Genomic DNA, 24,791 nt, shown 5'->3' with positions numbered 1-24,791 from the left:
GTGGGTAGACACCATCAACCAAGTCAAGTCATTAGAAACTAGATACCATAATTATGTAAAGTGAATTTTCTACTTCCCCTCCCTCTCTCCCCATACCTGAAATATTTTTAATATAAAGGACACTCTTTTAAACTGCTGTTTTTACTAAGTCAGTAGGGTATAAAAATAACTTTAAAAAACCCCTTAAAAGATGGAAAGATTAAAATTTGGCTGAAAAATATAAGAAATGATAGCATCAGCATAACTATTATGGTGCCGTCCCATTTCCCCTCTTAAAATATTCTTTTTGACCATACCACAATGAATCATGCATGGACATTTGATTGTTATAAATTTTATTCGAATAATAGAAAATAATACATACAGATAACCATAGGATACACACACAGAATTTAAAGATAACTTTTATACTTTTCAATATGAAACAAAGTACATATCTCATGGAGATATATTGCTACAAATGCCAGGAAACAATAGAGTAATCATCTTGAAAATGGAAAGTATAGGAACATATTATCAGAATTACTAAATAATAAAAAGGTACAATTCCATTACATGTAGCATAAAATACAGGTATTGGAGAAAGTGTTTCCCCACTTTGTGACTGGAAATAACAATGGTCATATGAAATCTACTAGTCATCCAGATTTTTTCTAGATATATACATTATATACAGACCTTGCAGAGAAAATTATAAATATTTTTCTCCTTTGTGTATAATGACTTTATCTCAAATGTAATCTTTCAACGTAAAGTAATATTTCATGATGGTATCAGAATTTTGCTATTTTCTATACTTTTTTGATATCTGAACTGTTGGTTTCAAATTCTGATATCTTTGTAAAGAAGAACAAGTTCTTGCAAAATGTGAAATTGGTAGGAAAGAGGTAAAAAATTGATTTCGCAATGTCTAACACTCAATCTGTCGATTTTCGTATATACTTTACATATTGCTATGAAGTCATGTCTTCAACAATCTTTTGAAAACCACATATTGAAAGACTGAGTCATACATATCAAAGTCAGCAGCATTGCCATGGGTCTATTACAAATTTAACTCAGGAACTAAAAAGCCTGCCAGACTCACTCTGATAGACGGTTGGATTTCATTAAAAAACCATCTCCACCATCCAAAAAAGAGAGGGTCCCTTAATGGAATCAGAAATTGGAAATGAAGAATTGTGTGAATTTTGTTTAATATTTGAGTTGAGAGTCAGATCATTCCTTATTTTCTCCACCGTGTTTTAATAAAACCTGAAAGCTTGTTCGCAGGTGTGAAGGAAACAATTACTTTTAAATTTTTTTTTAACAGTTGAGAAAGAATAAAATGGGATCATTTCAATTTCATAATATCATTGAAAAAAAGAAAGCATTACCCATAATAGAATGCAAGCTTTAAAAAAGTGGCTGGTCCGTATGACTTTTATATGGTTAAATAAATTCTTATTAATATTTTGCAAAGATTCAGCATGTTAAGGGTAACAAAACACTTTCACATTCCCTTCTTTATCTCTTAACAAACGATGCACGGGGCAGGGGCAGGTATGCTGGGTATTATCTCCACAGTCTATAGATGAAAAATTGAGAACTGGAGTGAGCAGGGTGATTTGTAAAGAATCTCGCAACTTTGTCATGCCTAAACAAAATAGGACTGTTCCCACCTCTGGTGTAGCATTTTCCAACATTCTTTTGAATCACATGCACCCTCTTCCAAACAGGGTAATTTAAAAAATGTATTTTCACCCTTGAGTATTTCAAATGAGCATATCAAAATAATACTGATTAAGTCTTCTGAGCAATGCTGTTATCATGGGAAAATAACGTTTGGATTAAATGAGTTTTTCTACATTAAAAAAACAAACAAACAAACATGTGTGCACGTGTGTGTGTGTGTGTACACATGAGAGCATGTGAGTCTATCCATAGGCAGTGCTTAAAATCATAGCTTACAAAGATCTTTATCAAAAGTCTAATGTAGGTAATATGTAAATTCCTTTGGTTTATCAAGTAAATATTAAGGCATTTCAGATTCCCCTAAAAGGATTTACTGTTTTTTTTTATTATATTCATATTTTACCTATAGAAAGTTAAAAATACAGAGTTGGAAAAAAAACATGCATAACCACCGCATTTCATGAAAGCACTTTTTTTGTAACCAATTAACTTTCTAGTAAATAATAAAAAAAAGTTAATATCACCACAAGGCATTTACAACAAAGAACAATACTACAGGTATATAACTTGACACAGCGTGGACATTTGAGATGGCTGAAGTAGAACCTCTTGCATCCATATCTGTCAAAGATGATAAATAACTCATTAATAAAGATTTTTACCAATATAAATTATCAGGGCAAAAGCAATGCCTCTCCTATCAAAATCAAATCATACCATGAACCTAACCTAAAATCACAAGTTATTATTAGCTCTCATTTTATTTATCAATGTAGCATATATTACTTGCCAAGAATATCTCTAAAAATGCCGATGTACTTAAGTTTTTTAAAAAATGAATCTAGGCTTTGTTCATCTAATATTATTTAACTTTAATTGAAATTGCAAAAACAACTTAATCATTTTGAAAACACACTCTATTACAGACAATTTTGAGATAATTCAATGGTTTAATTAAAGAAACCTTCACTGGATAAGAGTTTGGAAAAATCTATGTTTGTTTCTACTTTATGCATTTCTAGATAAATTATTAGGCATAATATAAAACATCATCTTTTTTTTTTTTTAAAGGCAATCAATAAAAGCTCCATTTTCCTAGAGATGGCCTTGTCTGCTCTAGTCCTTGCAAGCTCAGCAGACGGCGCATGTCAGATGAAAAGGCTACTCTTGACTCAGCAGCCCTAAAATGCAAAAATCGTGTCTGTTCCTGCAAAAGCATAGAATCTACTACTCCGGCCATATTAGAATGTGAACTCTACATCTTGCACTATTCTAGGAGTAAGAGAGCCTATCTTAATTACTTTAAAACCTATGTAATAATAATCATAACAAGCTTAAATTTCTAGTTTTGCTCTGTTGAAGTGCATACAGTTTTTAAAAGATCTATAGTCTGAAATGGTTTTTATAGATTTTTATGCTGTGGAACTCAGTTCTAAGATAAACCCTTCCCATTTTCTTGGTATAGTTTAGTTATTTGTTTGTTTTAGTTTAAGTATGGCAGTCTTTATGATTTCACATAAAGATAAAATTCTTCCAAGTTTCCATATCCCTCTTTCTTGTTACTTCCTAATGATGTCGGTCATTTTGTTTTCTAAGGGTAAAGAGAGAGCTTTTAATCTTATGCCCAAGATTACAGACTAGGTCAAGCCCCGTGAAAGGAAACAGGAAACAAGGTTATTTATGTCACTGAGAACTACAGAATAGAAGACAAGACGGCTTCTACTCTACTTAAACTGAGGTCCCCAAACTCCAGATTTGAGATTTGAAAGAATAAATGAAATTTCTTCTACCACTGTCACTGATAAAATATGAATGTGAGTCTGTTTCCCTTAATTCTAAAAGTGTAATTTCTATTGTAAAATAGGTTTAATTTGGATTTTGAAAGGAAAAGTTAGCGTGAACCTCCTTCGAAATCAGAAACGAAGAATTTTTTTTTTAGAAGTGTTTTGGTCTGGCCAAGCAGTTTATGACCTTAACAATGTTACATTTCCCACTTTTTAAAGAACTGATAAGATTCATGTATAATTTCTAGGAGGCAAACAAAGATCTTAAAACTAGTTTGTGGGTTTAACACTGCCCTTGAGAAATGCTTAAGAAATTCTGTTCTTTAGAGGCAATCCAAAGGCAAATTTGGGCATAGCTCATAAGGAGGAAAAAAATTCAGATTAATAAAGTTCTGCTAAATATTTTTTGATGTCTTTTCTATTTGTTATTATTATCTTTCTTCATATTTTGTATCACTCATGAGAAATTTCTGTTACCGTCATCTCTCATATTCCAAAACCTTCCTACCATTCGGACGGAGGACATCATGGAGGAGAAATGGACAGAAGGACATTGACTGACTCACTCTTGGGGGTTCATAATGCTGATGTTATCAATAAAGTGAATGTTGACTTTGACCAACTTACTGGTTATCCTTGGAATCCTGATCTGTTCGCTACTAGCTCCATCCCCTCCATCCGTGGTGGCCTTAACTTCAATAATGTAGTCCTCTTTAACGGGCAACAGAAGTTCTGCTGACGTCTTATTTGTGTTCAGCACTTGTACATTATTTTGACTGCTAGTCCTATAAAACACCTAAAATGCATGAACAGATACACTTATTTCTTACATTGCCTACTCTTACTTTGTTTCATAGAACTGATTACTCTGAAGTTACCTCACTTACATATTGTTTGTCTTGTTATATTCACCAGAATATAAGTTTAATTCATAGCTCTTTTCATAGGTCTTAGGCTGGGGGTCAGCACACACTAGAATCATCAAGTCCTCAAAATCAAGGAGGGGAGGAAGAGTGAACTTCTTCTATGGAAGAGATCAGCTGGCTTGGGCATTTGGAAGGTTGGAGAGAGGGGGCAAGACCCTACTGTACTGATCTCGAAAGCCAGACCAACAGACTAGAGCTAACGATTTCCATTGTTTTTTAAGTAGTATTGGGGAGGGGGGGCATCAGAATTAACAAAGTAATTAACATCATGAACAATTTACAAACATTTTGTCCCAAATCCCTGCATGACCAGAATTACTTCCCTTAAATTTATATTTAAGAAATCAGACATTTGGGGGAAAATATCCTTTTTATAAAAAGTTTGATATCTATGTTAAAATCAGATTGCAGCAACCGTATTATCAGAGTTAGAAAAATCATTCAAACTGAGCTTCCCTTGCCAGGAATAGGAAAAGAAAGCATTGCAAATATCTTACTTTGTATCCCGTTACTTCTGATTCGTTCTCCATTGCTTTAACTTGTTCCCAATTAAGTAACACTTTAGTGTCTGTAGCATTCCAAACAACATTTCCTGGTGGCTGACTGGGAGCTTGAAATGCAAAATGAGAAAATGAACCAGATTTGAACATGAACGATATTTTACATAGAACAGATAAAGGACGGTTATAGGAGGCTTATAAAAATACAGCAAAATCTCTTTGGTAATATGCAGCATATAGGCGGAATCAGAAAAAAAAATAAGGGTAGCTAAATTTCCTTTTCAAAAGGTTCTTCAGTGAAATTGTGAGAATTCATTTAATCATATTCATCACATCTTTGAGGACATTTCTCACTCGTGGCTGTGGGTCGCCCTTTTCTGGAAACACGTTGATAGTAGAGATAAGGAAATTCCTTTATCCACCACTAGAGGGACGCTTGTTGATGCACCAGGAAAGGCAGGCGGTGTGACCCACTTTCACACATCCACACAGAGGCCGAGAGAAATTGCCAACTGAGCAGATTAAAGACGCACAAAATGTAGTGTGGATGATTTTTAAGCCAGCATTGTGTGATGAGATAGGCAAACGGGAGGCAATCAAAGATAAGGGCTACTTCTATTTATCCCCATGAAGTAACAGCTATTCACATGAAAAACTGCAGCAGAGAGTCTATATTTCACTCTTCGTTTTCCAAGTTTTAAATCAGTTTTTGAGAAAAATAAGGCGAAACCCTAAAACATTAATGAGAATTCCATTCGATAATGAATGAAATTCTCTGAGGTTTAAAGACTTGGATTCATAGCTTAGTTCCCTCTCACGAACACCAGACAGCATACTCATGCTGGGGAAAGGGGGTTCAGCGGCAGCAGTCAGGACATTAAAATTCAGTTTCCTGCCAAGCACAAAACAAACACAATATTATCCATTTGGCCACAGCATCACAATTGCCCAAAGCAGTGCTGAAATATGTTGTACTTGTGGATTTAGCCACAGAATGTGATCTGGTTAACTGAATTTGTAATGGGAAAATGATATAAAATATTGGCTAGGCAGGGAAATTTCTAAACATCATTGACTCATGCCACGAGGGAAAGACGGCTGAACTTACAGATGGGAAGAGCTCTCAGATACTTTTATGTGACTAATGACACCAAACAAGACTGTCTTCGCTGCGGATTCTTTTGCTTCGTGTCTACTCTTTCACACTACTCTATGCTGCCTTTGAAATGGTGTGATCTGGCATTAGCAACGACTTAGAGAGTTCAAGCTGCACTGCTTTGATAACAAAAATGTATATAACGGCAGTAGCCTTAGGGTTGAAAGACTGATGACCACGTTCTGGTGACTTAGGGCAAATGATATGAATGCACCAGCCTTAGAACATTTTCCCGAAGTCTGTGATTTCCTGCGTCCTGACAGTTAGTGTAACGGGCCAGGTTCCGCTGGAAGCGGCTCAGGGAGCAAAGGCAGTAAGGTCTGTTTTACTGAAAGGTGCATGCTTGGGAGGTTGGATTTTATTAATATCCAACTTGAGTAATGTTGGCTGAATCATCTCTTCCAACACTAGTCTTGTAGAAGAGATGACTGCAAGTATGACACTGAGGCTTATCTTGTATCAGCCCAAAAATAGATGAGGTGAATGAATGCAGCCTCGATCGAATACTTTTTTGAATAAACAGACGAAACAGGAAAAGGGAAAGGAAGAAAACATTAAGGTTTGTTCTGGGTCTGATTACTCTTATTCTTTTTTTTTTAATAAAGATTTTATTTATTTGTTAGACAGAGAGAGACACAGCGAGAGAGGGAACACAAGCAGGGGGAGTGGGAGAGGGAGAAGCAGGCTTCCCGCGGAGCAGGGAGCCCGATGCGGGGGCTCGATCGCAGGACCCTGAGATCATGACCTGAGCCGAAGGCAGACGCTTAACGACTGAGCCACCCAGGTGCCCCTGATTACTCTTATTTTGAATCATATCAGTGTTTTCTGAGCCTCAAATCATGTACCACTTTCATAATTTTTGCTATCTTTAAAAAGAAGACTCAATTAAAAAAAAAAAAACATAAACAATTACCTTAGCTTCATCCCAAACACTAATACACTAGCATGGGCTTGATATGCTAGTTACGTTCTTACGGTACTATCCAATAAATGAAGCATTATTAAATTAAAAAAAAAAGTATTTGTGAACCACCCTCGAATTATCTCTTACCACCACTGATAAGAATAACATCATCTGGAAAATTCTACACCAAATAAACTTTCCTTCCAAGTTCAAAATCCTATTTGTTAGTAACTAAATGCTTATTAAACATTTATCATATGGACATGGTAAAATGTGCTTTTATATAATATAATTTACTTAATTTTCATTGCATTATAATAATGTCCGTTTCTGTACATGGGTAATCTGGAACCAGAGACTTAAAAAAATTGTACACTCATGTTCACAACAGCATTATTCACAGTAGCCAAAATGTGGAAGCACCCTAATTGTCTGTCAACAGATGAATGGATAATCAAAATGTGGTATATACATAAGATGAAGTATTATTCAGCCTTAAATAGGAAGGAAATTTGCTGACACATGCTACCACATGGATGAAGCTATTAGGCAAAGTGAAATAAGCTGGTCAAGAAAAGACAAATTCTGTATGATTCCATTTATATGAGGTACCTAGAGTAATTTCTGTCAAATTTGTAAAGACAGTAAGGGGAATGGTGCTTGCTAGGGGTTGAGGGCTGGGAATGGGGATTATTGCTTAATGGGTACACAGTTTCAGTTTTATAAGATGAAAGACTTCTAGAATCAGTTACACAACAACCAATCTTAATGCTACTGAACTGTACATTTAAAAACGGGCAAGATGGAAAATTCATGTTATGTGTATTTTTACCACAATTAAAAATTAAAAGCAAGAACTTGCTAAGCGACACAGCTGGTAAGAGGTATTATGTGGATTCAAGCCAGATCTGATTAATTCCAAAGTCTATGCCGCCCATATTATACCGTGCTGAGTAGCTGAGGCCTTATTTAACTCCTGAATGACTGATCACAGATTTGTAAATGATGTGAAAATGAATACTAATCAAGAATGTCACAAAATATACTCTACTTCCACTATCACAGGAATGCTTTTCCTGATTTCTCAGACTAAAGTGGGGGCTCTTTTCAGATACTAGGACCTTTCTTCATAATCCTCATCAAAGGTACATTTTACATTTCCTTGTGACTTTATTTTTATTAATATCCAGTTTTCCCACTAACCTGTAAGAATCTTGTAAGCAGAGACAATGTCCAGTAAGGTCTCTGACACAAAGAAGTTGATATGGTCGATTTTATTCACTAGCCCAATGCCTTGTCAAAGGGAGATATAAAATTAGATTTTGCATATGACTGATGTTGTAATGTAAAAAGCACAAACTCAAGGATCCAGGAAACACTTTTACAGTGTTATCAAGAAATAAGTTTGACCCATTTCCTTTGTGTTCCTAAGGAATGATTCATGCAATGAACATTCTGAATGAGGTAAAGATTCAGAGTAAGTATTAGTGAAATATTTCACCATGGTGGCAGCAGGACAAGATTTGGCTGGCCACACTTCTCAAATGCAGCATATCAAAATTCAAAATGAACTGTCTAGCTACATGTTGAAAGTTCTCCAAGACATCCCAACAAATGCTATACATTTTACAAAGATAAAACGGGGACAGTGAACACTCATTGACCATCAGCTTTGAGACTTGAGATTGAATATGTTCAATTGTACTGAGGCTAAGATGATAAGGAACATAATGCAAAGAAAGAACAGAATACAAAAACCGTGAAAAACTGGTATATTGATTAAATGACTTATTCAAGAAACATCTATGTGTTAAGGGTTAAGGGAAAAAATGAATAAGGAGGTGACAACATCTGGAATAGATTCTGAAAGGCAACTTATGACTTTTATATGTAGAGGCAAGAGAGGGAAAGGCGTCCAACACAGGGATAAACACATGCCAAGGCGCAAAGGCAGGAAACAGCAAGGTATAGCAGGGGGCTCAGAAGTTCTGCTGGTTGCAAGGTAGTGGGAGGAGGAGGGAAAGAGCAGATGCAGCTGAAGAAGCAAGCAGGAGCCAGACGCAAGGGTCCAGGAGACCAAAGGAACTAGAAAAGGAATTTTTTTGTAGGCAATTAGGAAGGCAATAAATAAGTGAAGGTAGGGAAGTGATACTCTCAGTTTTGTAGTTCCATAGATCTTTGTGGGAGCAGAGGGAAAAGGAGGAGAATCTTGGTGGGCATTCTGTTGAAAGAATCTGGTAGCACTTCATGGAAGAGAGAATAAAGGTCTGTTCACATGATGATGATTGCAGCGGAGTTGGAGGGATGGAACAGACATGAAATTTGTGTAAAGTCAACAAGTCATGATGACTGACATCATATGGGTGCCCGCAATAAGAAGCAAAGCTAATTCTAGCTGATGACACAGACCTTGGGGAACAACGTCTCTACCTGGAATTCCCTTTGACTACATATTTAATAACTATTTCTTATGAGTTAGGGATCCTTCCGAGTACATTAAGCAAAGAGATAGACATGTTCTCTGACTTCTAACCATTGGCCTTATCAGTGGTTCCCAAGGATCAATATTTCTACCACTAGAGATGATTTTAATCGGTGGATGACATTTTAAATTGGAAATATGTACATATTTTCACGTTAGGTTAAAAGAAACCTGTCACACCCAATTCTTGATTCACATATAATTCTTTTGGATGAAGCCAATATTGATACATCTGTGGTAATCTACTTCACACCCAACACACAGATCATTAAAACTAGGTTCTAAATAGTGATACAGAACAAAGGCTATTATGCAAACACAAATAACTCAGATGTTTCCAGCTGCACAGATGCCTGCTAAGCATCCTAAAACACACAGTCACAATTCAAACTAACTCTGACCTAAGGAAATATTTAATGCAAATAATTCATCTTAAACCAAGTGATCAGGAAAAGAATATCACTCTACTAATAACACTCCAAAAGACCCTGATTAGCTCATTGCAAAACTTATTTTCAGGTATGCATTTTTTTTTTTTTGAAAATCAATTAGGGTTATTTCTCTTTGCGTTTCATTTTACTGTTTAACTTTTAAACTTTTTCTATTCAAATAATTGTTTTGTTTTCATTTTATAAAAAAAATCTTATGGCTACTACCTTACAATAAAGAGTATTAGTTATTTTGTTTCTAGAAAAGATAGAGTTACCTTTTAAAAGAAATATATCTATTAAATAAATGAAATATATTAGGAAAATAATAAAGCAGGTTTTTGAGTCTGTGGCTAAACTCATGCAAATAGCGAGTGACAGGAGATGGCAAAACAGTGGGCAAGTTAGGAAGAGGTTGAGTTTGCTCATTGCATGATCCAATCTTCCCTTTAGCATCTTCATTCCCATTTGTGGTTTCCATCCTCACCAACATTCAGTTACCTTGTATTGAGCCTTCAATGCCCTTCTCTTCTATCTTCCTAGGGTCAAACCTCAAGTGGGAACCCTTTGCTTCCACAATCTATAAAAAGGCTGCCTATTTTTGTGCGCCAGGAGTTGTCTTGTAACAGCACAGAAAAGATCTACTTCGTATACTTCAGACCAAGGCCTGGAAGCACTGTGGCCATTTACAAGGCACATGTCCTTGTCTTAACCTAACCGAAGCCACAGTGTGTCAACTGTAAAACCAGGAGAAGACCTTGGAGAGCAATTGTTAGATTAAAACCTACAGGAGAGTGAAATTGCTCTAGAACTGGGAAACTTCAGATCAGAAGTTGTGACCTGAAAGCCCATCAGTCAGCTTGCAAACTTTTTTTTTTTTTTTTTTTGGCTAACCCACTGTACTTTAATTTTGCGTAATTGCCAACATTTAAAACTCAGGAGCTTTCACTTAAGTTCTGGGTTTCTGACTGCTGATTGCTCTTGCAATACTGGATGGAAAAGAACGGGCCTACTCTGAGGGATAGAGAGAATGGGCTGGACCTAAGAAAAGATGCCCCAGCCATCCATCCCTGACCATTGATACCTGCCGGGCCATTGAAGGTATCTGACTTGTCATTTCTTTTTTAAAATAAATACTAGTTTGGGGTAGTTTTTATATATTTTAAGGGCATTTTATTGACATATCAGGGTAAGTAATACATCTTGATGGAATAAATCTGTACAATGTAACTGTTTAAACTTGTTATTTCTCTAAAGGCTTGAGGTGGTGGATGCTGAGGGAAGGATGGGAAGGAGGAAGGGTGCAGACATTGGGAGCAGATGAAGCTGTAGTTCAGGGATCTCTAGAGTTCTCTCAGCTACCTGAGCTATAGTCTTAGATCCTCTGGAAACGACTCACTGATGATCCTTATTATTGGCTGGTAGGGTCGACTGTGTTATTGTTTCAAGTATTTTGAGGTAGATTGTATTGCTGTTTAAGATCTTTGCAAGTCCTCTGCCCTTTACTCCTTGTGGGAAGATTATACTTCTCTCTTACTGACATTCAGCTTGGCCATGGGACATGTGGTTCCCATGCCTGTAGAAGACATACTTCTGCTTCTCGCTGGCATCTCACAGACATCAGGCTTTGTCACATGACTCCTTTCAACCAATGGAATGTAAGCAAAAGCACAATGGGTCACTCCCCAGTGGCAGCTTCCAAAGCCAGAGAAGAATCTGTTCAGCCCTTCTCTTCTCCCTCTGCCATGAGATCAGCACAGCCCAGTGAGCGGCTGCTCCTTCAGTCTGGGTCCTGGAGTGAACGTGGCATGGATCGGATCTGAATCTTACTTGTGGTGGACATGTAGGATGAGTGAGAAAGAAACACTTGTAGTTTTAAGCCACTAAGGTTTGGAGGTTGGATACTGTGGCCTGGATTAGCCTAATCTGACTGGAACAGCTATTAGCCAGTATTCTAAATAGCTTTGATGCAACACAGTACATTTTTGTAAAGGCAGGGAGACATGGAATACCATACGTTAATACAGCTTATCTGTTTCACTTTCCAGATTCTATCCTATGTGGAATTTCCCTTTCCAGATTCTATCCTAGGTGGAAGCCCAACACAGCATAGGCTGATTGAGTTCCACACTTTATTAGAACTTGATACATGGTCTATATTTGTAAATTTTTGGTAAATTATGTCTCAACTTTCACATCGTACAGATTTTTTCCAGCTCAATTTCTACTGTTGATAGTATTCTAACGTAGAAAAAAATGACAAAAACTAATTTAATTTTAGTAGAAAGGTAGCATATCACTATACAGCGCAACACTAATTGGCAGGCTGCAAAATTATTTAAATAATTTCAAATGTTGTAACAAAAATAGTATTATGTTGAAGGCTTTTATTATTATTGTTTTTTAAGCATCCATTATGATATCCTCTGTGTATTTAATTAATACACTCCTCAATGTCAGCTTTATAGATTTTACTTAGTCCTCAGCCTCTTGCGTACAAGCAAGTGATAAATAAAAGGTTGTTGACTGGATGAAGCTAGGAATATAAGGCATATCTATCAACAGGAAAATGGTTAAAGTGTGGTATATAATTACAATGGAATATTATATATACACTAACATGTTTATGAAAAACTACTAGTGATAATGGAAATTTCTATGCTGTATAGGCAACTAAATATACAGCATACTTCCACTGTATAAGACCAACATTCTATAGAACTCAAGTCTGAAAAGAAAGCCCAACATTAACGATGGTATTTCTGAGACAGGATTATGGGTGATTTCTTCTCTACAATTCTCTTTTTTTGCAAATTTTCAACAATGACAATGTTTTCTTTTATATAATAAAAAGTAGAGGCTGTTAAAATTAAGAATATTACTGTCTAGAATTTTCCATAGTGATATTTCCATAGTGGTGATGGTGAAACTGGCATTTACTTTCAAAATATGGAATTTTAAGAACATATGCTTGCTGTGATTACTTATGCAAGACTCAACAGATTTCTTAATTTTTTTCTTGATTCCTTGATGATAATGAGGTGATTTAGTGATAAGTGGTTATTCTCACCAGTAGCCAGAAACTGTACTTCGTAGTTGGAGTTCAGTTGAGTTGAATATCAGCATTTGTGATCAAACTGTTGAAACTTGTGACACTGTGTAGGGATCAGGTCACCAAAAGATACTTTCTCCCAAATAATGAGACATATTTGTTTCAGAACCATTAGAGTTATTACAAATGAACAAATGACTTATAATAGGAAACTGACTCAATGTGCAACTATACAACAAAAACATTTTCTTAACTCATCTGAAACTCAGAAAAGACTTTTCTTGGGGTCCAACCTGGAATGTCAGGGAGGAAGATCTTTCTTTGTTTTAAATGACTAGAAATTTCCTTGACCAAAATCTTTTCTTCTTCGGGTAATAAAAATAATACAATTTGTAAACTCTAAGCAAAACATTTAAAACTTTCTAGAGAATTTGTAGGCAAGTGGAAGATTTCCAAAAAAGTGCCAAAGCTCCTACAAAGTAAAGTTCATAAGATTTACACATTTGGCCAGAGGAATGACTTGGTCTTATATTAGCTGAAACTCCCCGACTGAATTCTGTTCAAGTTCAATATTACATTATTATCTTGTTTCAGAACTTAAAACATCAGAAATCATTTTGCTGAAGTCCACAAACAAAACAAACAAACAAAAACCAAACAACAAAAAACCACTCCTAAATCTGAGGAACATGCATTAGTGAACAGTGTTCTATAGCCGTCTGTGATTGGTGGTATATCATATACAGATATGAATAGTTCACATACATATCTGGGATGTGATACATAGAGGACCTGACAAATAACATTAAGTCACCTAGAGAGAAATTACCTTTATTTCTCCTGTTAGCTTGAAGAGAAAGCTGGATTTGGGGATACTGGGTTTTTAATATCTCTTTGATACTAGGTTTTTAGTATCTCTTTGATACTAACATCATAAACAAAAAGGAAGCAGGTTTAGAGGTTTGAACAGGCAAGAGCATGTTGCTAGTATTAAAAAATGGAGAGTGGCTTATTTGTTCATTGTATTTATTATTATTGATTTTATACTATTTATTATTTTGTTAGCATCCATTTATGGCAATGATACCAGTTTCCATACTTGGTTAGTTTCCATTTTAGTTGTAAGTTGATGAAAGCAAAAATTATAAGCTAATTTTTAAAAAGATTTTATTTATTTATTTGACAGAGAGAGAAAGAGAGCACAAGTAGGCAGAGCGGCAGGTAGAGAGAGCAGGAGAAGCAGGCTCCTGGCCGAGCAGGGAGCCTGATGTGGGGCTCGATCCCAGGACCCTGGGACCGTGACCTGAGCCAAAGGCAAACGCTTAACCAACTGAGACACCCAGGCGCCCCTGGAAGGTAATTTTTAAGATAGGTACATATTAGAGGAGGCCCAAAGGAATGGCAAGAATTGAGAAGACAGGTCACCTATAAAATTTGGGAAACTTTGCATTGATACATTTCCCAAGTCATAACTTAGAGTAGATAATTATATAATTAAATTATACATACAAAAACTCCAGAACTTCCAAATTATGTATTTGAAGGAGGAATACTCATTTTATCAAAAACTTCTGAAATATTCTGACTCCTATTCCTTTAGTGTTTGTTTTACTCACATTACCTTTACAATTCCTTAGGACACACTTGATTGGTTTCCTTAAATTTAGGCAACTGATTTTAGCTCAACTTACATGGATAAACATTCCACTTGCAAAAACAAAAACTAAAGTGCAAAACATTGTACCATTTAATATTATTCTGTTTTCTCAAGTGGACATACATGTATAATTATCACCGAAGAAAAAAGAAATTGTATCCCCTTGCTCCGGGGTAAGGTCTGGACATGTGATTCAGGCCAGTCCAGGGAAGGTTTTCTATCAACTGCTCATAACAACTGGCTCTGGGATGAGCCAAGAAGAGCCATAGCTCTGAGTGGAGTTATCAGAAAAGAATAGTCCACTTTTCCCAGGGTGTTTAGTTGACAGAAACAAGCCTTAAGGTGCAAATAGCAATACTTCTACCCTGAAAAGGGAACATGGTAAGAATTATTCCACCTTGGAACAGAGCCAAGAGATGGAGAGTCTTGTTTGTTCAACATCTGTTATTGGGCACCAACTATGATTACTTCAACACTGGAGACAGAGCTCTGAGGACAGAGTTATGATCAAAGTGGGTAAAATCTCTGCCCTAAAGAACTTTTCTTCCAGTCAAAGCAGGCTGGAGAGACAACAATCAAATAAATGAGGACAAATTAAATGTGTGGTAGCTGTCAGTACTCTACCCAAGAACAAAGCAGGGAAGGGGATAGAGTGTCAGGAGATGAGGGATGCACTTTTAAACATGGCGGTCGGGTGGCACTGAGCTGATATTTGAGCAAAGATCTCAAAGAGATGAGAGAGAAAGCCACTGGATGCCTGGAGGAGCTTTCTGAACAGAGGGAACAGCAAATGCAGAGGCCCTGAAGTGAAAGTGGAATGAGCGAACAGGAAAATGGCAGGAAATAAGTCAGAGGAGGATTTGGAGGATGGATATAAAGCCTTGTTGAGCATTATAAGGATTTAGTATTTATCTGACATGAGATGAAATGAAACATCCTGAGCATCACTGTGGCCTATTGGAGACAAGGGTGGAAAGAGGCTGAACAGGAAGGGGTCACTGCCCCGATCCATGTGAGGGATGTTCCAGCTTGCATCAGGATGACAGCAGTGATAGCAATAAGATGTGGTAGATTCTTGCAGAAGTCAGATTCTGAATCAGTTGTTGGGCATGAGAGAAAGAGAAGAGTTGAGGGTGATTCCAAGATTTTTGGCCTGAGCAACTGAAATATTGTGATTTAATTTACTGAGATGGGGAGTTGTAGAAGCGACAGGTTTTAAATGGGGTGGATGGAGTAGTCAAGAACTTAGTTTTAGAAATATTCAGTTTGAGGTCTTATTAGATGAATCTTGAGGATGTTGGTTGAGTGCTAAATCCACCCTTACTGAAAGCCAGAATCATCACTTGACTTTTTAGTTATACAAAGCAGAATATTTGCCCTACAAATTCTTTCTTGCAATCTCTGAACATAAAATTCTCAATATGTTTCCTTTTAGAAGCCAACAAATCTCATCATTTACATGCCATCTGCAATTTTTCCTCATCAGTGCCTTTAGATACAAGATGTTCTTAAGAGTTAGCTCTCCTTGGGTTGCAAGTAACAGAGACCCATTTTAGATTACTTAAAAGAGGCTAATTAGAGTTTAACTCAGAAATGCTTCTAAAAAACACAAGTATTTGGATATCAAAAATTAAGTGTTTAATGGAAGCTACAGTATTTAACTTGAGAATCCTTGTATTATTTTACATTAATCAAAAATAATCACCCAAGATCTGTACTGATATAAAGGCTTGCATACTAAATTCCCTGATTATGACGAGTCCATGAAACTCGCACATTTGAAGAAAGATGGTAAAAGACTATAGTAAGTGTTTTGAATTCACAATGTTCAGTCAAGAGGAAGTATATTTGAGGGCGCCTGGGTGGCTCAGTTGGTTGGGCGACTGCCTTCGGCTCAGGTCATGATCCTGGAGTCCCTGGATCGAGTCCCGCATCGGGCTCCCTGCTCAGCGGGGAGCCTGCTTCTCCCTCTGACCCTCCCCCCTCTCATGTGCTCTCTCTCTCATTCTCTCTGTCTCAAATAAATAGATAAAATCTTAAAAAAAAAAAAAAAAAAAAAAAGAGGAAGTATATTTGATTAATAGTCCTTCAGGCTGGCCTGCTTTAGATTTCATTCATCCATTTAGCTACCCACTCAGTATTTAACAAGTGGCTTGTAGCACCTTGCTGGGCACTAGGGCTGGATGAACAAGACACAGAAGGATTCTTTCCCCATAAAGTTTACAATCCATAGGGGAAAACAGATAGCAAGCAAATAATAAAGGTGTTATTTTAGTTCTTTATGTCTGAAGCATGATGATAATTCTCTTTATAGAGATAATCACAAAAACCTTACCAAAATTCTTAAATAGAATTTGAAGCTAAATCCATGTCAAAGGTTAGGATGACTATTAAGAGTTGCCAGTAACAGTAGTAATAACAGCTTTAAAGGATTCTGTTTTACTTGCATTTTGGTATCTTTAAGGAAAAATTATTAACATAAAATTGAAAATTTAACACATGCTTTTTATTCTAATCTTAGAATAATTAAGGATTTCTATGATCTCTATGAATTTCCCACCCAACACAGGAAATTTTTCCCTAATAACACCTACAGATCAACATGCAGACTCCGAATGAATTGCAGAAATAGGAATGTATCACTTTCAGAGGGATTTTATTCAATTGTTGGAATTCCCATCAGACGACAGCTCTGTGAGCAAAGCAGTGCTGTCTATCTTTGATCACCTTACCCACGTCCTAAGCCTGGAGCAAAAATCCCAATAAATGTTGGGTGTTGAATGAGACATGGATATTCTGATTATATGGTTGAAAGAGAGGACAGCACAATTAAGACTATGTGTAGATTTGGATGCCTATCCTGTTACTTAGTCTGTGATCTCAGGGAAGTTAAATAACCTCCATATGCCTCAGCATCCTCATCTCTACAGTGAGGCTACCAGCAGCTTCCAAGTCATGGTGTTATGAGAACTGAGAATCAGTACATGAAAAATATACTTAGAACAGTAACTGCAAATTGCTCAGTTAGTGTCAGCCATTAAAATCATAATCGCCATCATTACTGTTGCAAATTTCTACTTTAGATTGGGTGTTTATATGCTACACCTAAATCATAAAAATTTCTTTTTAAAATTTTATTTCATTCATTGTACATTATAATATTCCTATTATTTGTCTTTTCCTCTTGTCTTACCAATTTGCTAAGTTCTTCACTGATTCCGTGATGATGTCACACAGTCTTTTACAATCAAATTTTCTAGCAAGTAATCATATCAATTATTAAGTCAGAGGAAAGAGCCAGATAAACTTGTTTGCATATATTCTCGCAATCAGAATTTTTGATTGATGCTGTGCTTTGCATATATAGTGATGTATGTTTAAATCTTACTAATTCAGAATTGTTATTGAGAATACCAAACATATTTAGCAGGAAGTTCTAAACACAGAATATTTTCAGTTTAAGTATTTCCAAGCCCACATACTCCTTAGTCTAAACCCCACCATGTACTAGGAGTAAGAGGTTGGGCCAGGCTTCCCCTAATATCTAGTGAAGGACAATACTGAATTATTACATGAGTTGGTTGCTTGTAAATGTATGCTACTGAAGATTTATAATGGTTTGTTGCTAAACTTTTCCTCTGCAATCTCATTATACTAGTAAATTGGTAATCAAGTTCTCCTTTATTCAGATAATACAAAGATGAACGTGAACTTCACTGATCAAATTAACACTGGCTAACTAAAATCTAAAGTAGTAGAATTATGTTTTATGTATGTTTTAACTTATCCACAAAGCTAGCCAGTGATATTCAATTTTATATTATTGGTACTCTTAGCAATTTTATCTAACAGATGTTAGATAAATTTCTTACAAAAATTTGGGAATTATATACAGATATAGAAATGCATTATAGAAATCATTTTGAAGCCAGTTAAGCAAATGTTTTTACTGAGTTAATAAACTTTGAAAACAAGAAGAAAAATAATTTTCTGTAAATAAAAGTAATGCATTATGGTGTTAAAAGTACTTCATCCTTCATGCCCATTTTCCTTACCTGTACAATGTTAAAAATACTGATAGCTACCTCCTGTGGTAGTTAGGAAGTTTAATTATGGGAATGCATGTAAAGCACTTGGGACATAGAATGTTCTCAATTGCTATTAGCTATAATGATGATAATGACAAGGACAATTCAAACGGTTACATTGCAAGGAGTTACTAACACAATACAACGATTAAAAATATACCTGTGCTATCAGTTTAATTGAAATATATGCAGGAGACTATGGAACTGCAAATCACTGATTTTCCTGTAACGTAACTCAAAGCCAAGTTATGTACATCTCATAACTGCTGTTTGTGAATTTACCTGTGAATACATAGCTAACAAAGACTTAGCTTTCAAGGCAACTGACATCTCTGGTCAGATTTTTTAAAATGTTAGTATATTCATGGGGACCAACATCTTCTGATGGTAATCTTTTAATGCACATTGGCATCTTTTAAATAAGGTAGGAAAGAAAAAAAAGAAGAAAATGACTCTTGACTCTCTGGTGTGAAATTTAACTTATTCACATGTACCAGAAATCCTCAAGCTTTGGGGAATTAAAAGAAAAATGGTGACTCAACACCCCACACTAAGGTTTTGTACACATTGATTTTCACATGGGGTTTCTATCTAAAGATTCAGGGATATCACGAAGACAAAGATATGTATGACTCTGAGTTTACAAGGGTTTGGGATTGGATTTGTAACATTCAGTGGGCTTACTGAGTTGGGTTGTCCATTCTAAATGATAAAGAAGGCTACCAGAAACTACTTCCTTGCCATTCAAAAAATCGAAACTACGTACGAGTTTTCTTTGTGGTTGCATTCACTGTGGTGCTAAAGGGCCCAGCACCAGCGCTGTTGTAAGCCCGGACAGCTGTGTAATACGCCAGATTACTCTTCAAGCCCCGGAGTCTGGCTGAAGTCTCATTTCCCGCCACTTTCACTTTGCTTGATGATTCTTCTTCTCCATTATTCCAGTAGCGCACCTGGTCAACAGAAAAACATAAAAGATGCAAAAGGTTGACACAAACAGTACCACCCCTTGCATTAAGTGATTTTCATTAAGATGGGTACTATAATATTCATTAAGGACACAATAAATGTTCATTAAGGACCTACTATGTGCTAGATATTCTATTAGATTCTGTGTCACAGGAGAAAAGGGACTCCAGGAGGAGACAGAAAATAAACCAGGTAAAGAAGCCAGATAAAGTCAAAGAGAGAAGTGCTAAATACTACTAGACTATAGTTTATAAAAGGAAAATGAGGGTGAAATCTGTAAATTTAATAGAGCAAGCTGTTCTCCCTTCTCAGGCCCAAGCTCAACTCCAGAATGCTGGCAGGTCCAAGCTCAACTCCAGAATACTGGCAGGTCTGCTTCACCTCCACTGGATGGTGGAGGTTTCCTCTGGGAAGAAAGCGAACTGTCAGAGAAAAGACTATCAAAGAGCCAGCTGGCCACTGGATTGTCCTCCAGTGATGGCCAGGTATCAACAAGCTCACCTGTGCATGCAGGACTGCTGAAGAGAAAAGGAAAGCAGTTAATACAGTTAAATTTAAGTTATGTTAACATGTTTTATTTGTACTTCATTATACTGAATTGTGCAAAATGATCTGAGATATTATATAAAGATAAATGCACACGGAGTATAAAGTATAAAAATAGGTTAATGAGAATATTTAATAAAAAAAGAAATAAGGTAGGAAAAATCCAATAAAAATACATGTTTCCTGTCTCCAATTTATGCTGTAAAGTTCTGCTATGCTTTGCTAGAAAGTTTGAATTATCCAGAAAGTAAAAGCAAAACTAACGCAAACAGCAACAGCAACAAGACCACCAAATGGTTCAGGAAAAGTACAAGCATTCCTCATGCTGAGACCCAATATCACCATTTAATCATGTAAAGCAGAGGCCAGACACTTAACATAAATATGTAAGGCAGACTGAGTACATATTTTTTGCTTTCAGAAAGAAATACATATGCTCTCTCCCGTATTTCTTGCAACATGTGCCCTTTCTGACTTTCATTTATCTTCTCTTGATAGCAAAATATGAAAACAGAAGACCATTTCTATAATTTGTGTAAGTCAACAGCAGTTCGAGCACATGAAAATGGCAGGTGTCCTTAGCCATCAGAGTCGTGAAGGCAATAGACACTTATGGGGACTATGGCAAAATAGATAGCCAAGTTCCATCGTAGTAAGGGAGCCACTACTTGGCTCTACTAAGGGAAGGTGGATCCAGTGTTTACAGGTCTTTTGTTTTTTTAGATTTATTTATTTATTTGAGAGAGAGAGAGAGAATCGCAAGCAGACTCCCCGCTGAGTATGGACCCACCCCCCCAAGGCAGGGCTCGATCCCCTGACCCTCAGTTCATGACCGAAGCTGAAATCGAGTTGGACACTTGACCGACTGAGCCACCCAGGTGCCCCTTTTGTTTATTTTTTTTTTAAGAAAAGGAGAAACCTTTATTTTAATGTGAAATGGCCCAAATATAGAGTTGGCTCAATTTTTTTAAAGTCATTGTGTGGTCCAAACGAAACTTGTTTATGAGCTGCTTTAGGGTAACCAGTTTCAGTCCCCTGAGAAAAATCCACTAGAAGTTACTGTTTTTTGAAAAAAAAAAATGAGTAACTATAAAATTCTTTAGTTAAAAAAATTAGTAGCGAAGTATAAATCTCAGATTTTTCAATGATCCTAAATTAGCACACTAATATTGTACTAGAACAATATTTTCCCTACATATGTGTATGTATGTGTGTATATATATATGCATGCGTGTATATGTGTAATGTATGTTTGTACATGTTTGTGTTTTTATTTATATTTGCACTCATATTTATATTTACATATAGGACCCCTTAAATTCATGTAAAATGCTGTGTCCATGTATATGTGTATGTGCATTTCTCTTAGAAAAGAGTTATTAATTTTTATATAAACCTCAAAAGAAGGATATGGACCCAAATGATCAGGACTAACTGGAATATGTAATTTCTACGCCTTTAAAGCACTGAATTAACACTGAAACTTGACGACATTTTAGCAAAAAAAAATCCACATATCTTAGGGAACCCATTATAAAAGAAAACCACATAGATTTTATTCATTAATTAAAGATAACATATAAAATTGTCTTTTATAAAGCCATAGACAAGTAAATTGTTAATGGATACTAAAAACTGGTACACATTCCAAATTCAACTACTGTAAACACTAGGTAGTGTTAGGGTTAGAGGACTCCAAAATGGTGAGAACATTCCCTGCCCTTGAAAGCATTACCCACTTATCATTTAAGAATGACACATAATCAATAATTTGAATAACATGTTACAGACAGCCTGAAACTTGCGGCCTTGGATGTAGCATAGATTGGGGAAAGAAATCACATAATTATGAGTTATTGAGACCCTTACTTAACAGATGGGACAGCAGAGGCACCTAGGAGTTAAGTAACTCAATCAGGGCCATCCTGTTATACACACTGGTCTCTGCTTATGGGCCATTCTTTTTCTGATATGTCAAATTACCTCAATTTAAGTTGCCTAAGAAAGTGTTCCTCAGGTGACTGACTTAAGAAATGAAAATAATTTTTAATAGGCATAAGGAATATCTCTTATAGATTTATTTATAAAAAGTATTTAAGGTTCTTGATAGCAGTATGCTTCTAAAGTACTCCATGTACCAGAACCAGAGATTTATTTTTATATCTTAGTTGCTGACACGTATTAGAAATATTTAGACCATAGAGAAAATCTGTGCCAAACTGGAATGTGATATTCATTGGTTGATTATGTAATCTCCTTACAAAACTTTACTTAAAAAAACTGAATAAATATGCATACAACTTAAACCTAAAAAAACAAGGCACTACATTAATATTCCCAATTTTCTATGAGTAGTTAATAAATTATGACCTATAAAATTTTCCTCAAAAATATTTAATAAGGGCAAATAGTATTTTTTTTAAGGAGGGAAAATTTTAAAAAAAGTAAAAGCAGAAAAATAAAGGACAGAAAGGTCAAGAATGAAATAAAGACAAAGACCATATGTTCCCCTCAGTTGTGTTTGGGTTTAAATGGTAAAAGTCCTATACCTGAGAAGACAGACCATAAGTCCATGCTATTTCGGATTTTATAGACACAACCACAATGCAAGGAAGAAGAAAGGAAAAGCATCTAGACTGAAGGAAAACCTCTGCAAATCTAATTGTGCAAAGTGTGCTAACTACACTTCAAAAAAAGATAGGATAGAGAACATATATATATATAGACAGATATAGATATATATGTTTGTATAACATTTGGTGGAAAAGAGTTAATATAACAATGACAGAATGTGAAAGTTGTATCTACTAAAGATGAGCAGAGAAAAATATTACAAAATACATAAAGAAGCCCCCTAATAAGAAAGAAAGTTAGCAGACTCGGTAGTGGGAGCCTAGCTACAAGATACTGATCTCAAGTGGATCTTAAAATAAGTATATTTAAAATGTCCAAATTCACTAAAGAAGGGACTGAATCTATGTTGCCAAGAATAGAAGATTAAACAAACAAAATAAAACTGGATGGATTTGAAAAATATCAGAAAAATACAGTATTAACAAAATCAGTGACAGAATTAAGTTGAAGACTTCATGATTGAAAAGAGAATTAATAAATCCACAACACGGAGAAAAAAATAAAAATTATGAAAACAAAGTTAAGAGATACCAAAGATCAAATGAGAAGTTCCAACCAGAGTTCTAGGAGAGATGAAGGAAAAGGCAACAATAAAAGAGAACATGTCTGGGAATTTTCCAGCAGTGAATACACACATTTTCGAGTAGTAAATTCTGAGTCGGGGTGGGCGGTGCAGGTAAATCCACTGCAAAGGAGCCGGTGGTAAGAATAACTGTGGCTCTCAACATTTTTCCATCACCATATACCTGAGAGTTACAGCCCATCCTCTGGAATAGCTGTGTGTCACTGTGCTGGTTTGCGAGTATGGAGTGCGCACCTGTGAAGAGAGGCAGCTGTACTTCTCGGCATGGCAGACAGCAGGAGGGGCAGATGCCAAGCTCTGGTCACACACCTGAGGCAGTGTGTGTCTTGGTCCTCACCATATAGCTCTACCAGCCACAGCAAAGCCTGCACATACTAAGCACTCAGTACTGGTGAGTTCTTAAATGACTTAACAAATGCAGTCTAAAATGCCTCCTTCCTTTCCACCACAGAGATTCACAGATCCCCAAACCCTTGGAATCTCCCTTTGAATGCTAATGAGCTATCTGGTGGCTTCAGGCTCTTGGATAGCTTTAGAATGGGGGCTGGTTGCCAAGGGAACCAACCTTATAATAAATAGAGGGTGGGAACCTCCATCCCCACCTCCTGACCAGGGACTAGAGGTTGGGTTAGTTAGGTTAACTAATGATCATTGATTTGATCAGTCACGCCTTTACAGTGAGGCCTCCATAAAAAGCCCTAACTGAAGGTTCTGGATTGGTGAACACACTAAGGTGTTGGGAGGGTACAGATCCTGGATAGGGCATGAAAGCCCCATGTGAGCCTCTTTCTACAGACCATGTCTTATGCATCTCTTCCATTTGGCTGTTCCTGAGTTGTATCCTTCATAATAAATGTATAATAGTAAGTAAAGCACTTTCCTGAGTTTTGTGAGCTGTACTAGCAAGATCTCAAACCCAAGGAGGAGGTTGTGGGAACCCCTGACTTATAGCCAATCAGAAGTACAGGAGGCCTGGCATCTGAAGTGTGTGGGAGGGGGGTAGGTGGGGGGTGGGGGTAGGGGACTGGCAGTCCTGTGGACTAAGCCCTTAATTTGTGGTATCTGAAGCTAACTCTAGGTTTATAGTGTCAGAATTGAACTCAATTTTAGGACCCAACAGGTGTAGGAGAATTGGTCAGTGTAGAGAAAAAAACCCACATATTTGGTGTAAGAAGTGTTGGGTGGATACAACAGAGAGGAAGATTTTTTTTTTCCTTTTATTCACCAAGCTAAGTACTCAAGTCCTAATATTCTGTGCATCTACGATACATTGGAACTCCCAATTTCTTGATAATATAATTATTTTTCTTCAGAAACATAAAACCAATCACAAACCAATATATTTTTATCTGGATAAGTAAACAGAAACAAACTCGAGGAATGTCAGGATTTAAAATGCTCTCTGTTTCTG

At 36.3% G+C, this 24,791-nt stretch overlaps 1 protein-coding gene across 1 annotated transcript in view; it reads right to left on the bottom strand.

Annotated features, from left to right (window-relative positions):
- Positions 1–331: 331 nt before the first annotated feature.
- The window catches only part of CNTN3 (contactin 3), a 331,480-nt gene continuing 307,020 nt past the window's right edge, over positions 332–24,791 (bottom strand). The window contains exons 20-23 of the mRNA XM_078075960.1: positions 19,418–19,601; positions 4,882–4,994; positions 4,086–4,254; positions 332–2,295 (exon numbers count right to left, since the gene is read on the bottom strand). Coding sequence (XP_077932086.1) covers positions 2,195–2,295; positions 4,086–4,254; positions 4,882–4,994; positions 19,418–19,601 — 567 coding nt within the window. The 3' untranslated portion in view covers positions 332–2,194. The remainder of the gene's footprint in view (positions 2,296–4,085; positions 4,255–4,881; positions 4,995–19,417; positions 19,602–24,791) is intronic.

This window comes from Halichoerus grypus, chromosome 1, assembly GCF_964656455.1.
Source record: "Halichoerus grypus chromosome 1, mHalGry1.hap1.1, whole genome shotgun sequence".
NCBI lineage: Eukaryota > Metazoa > Chordata > Mammalia > Carnivora > Phocidae > Halichoerus > Halichoerus grypus.
Note: the sequence above shows the minus strand (reverse complement) of the source record. Positions and strands in the feature narration are given on the sequence as shown.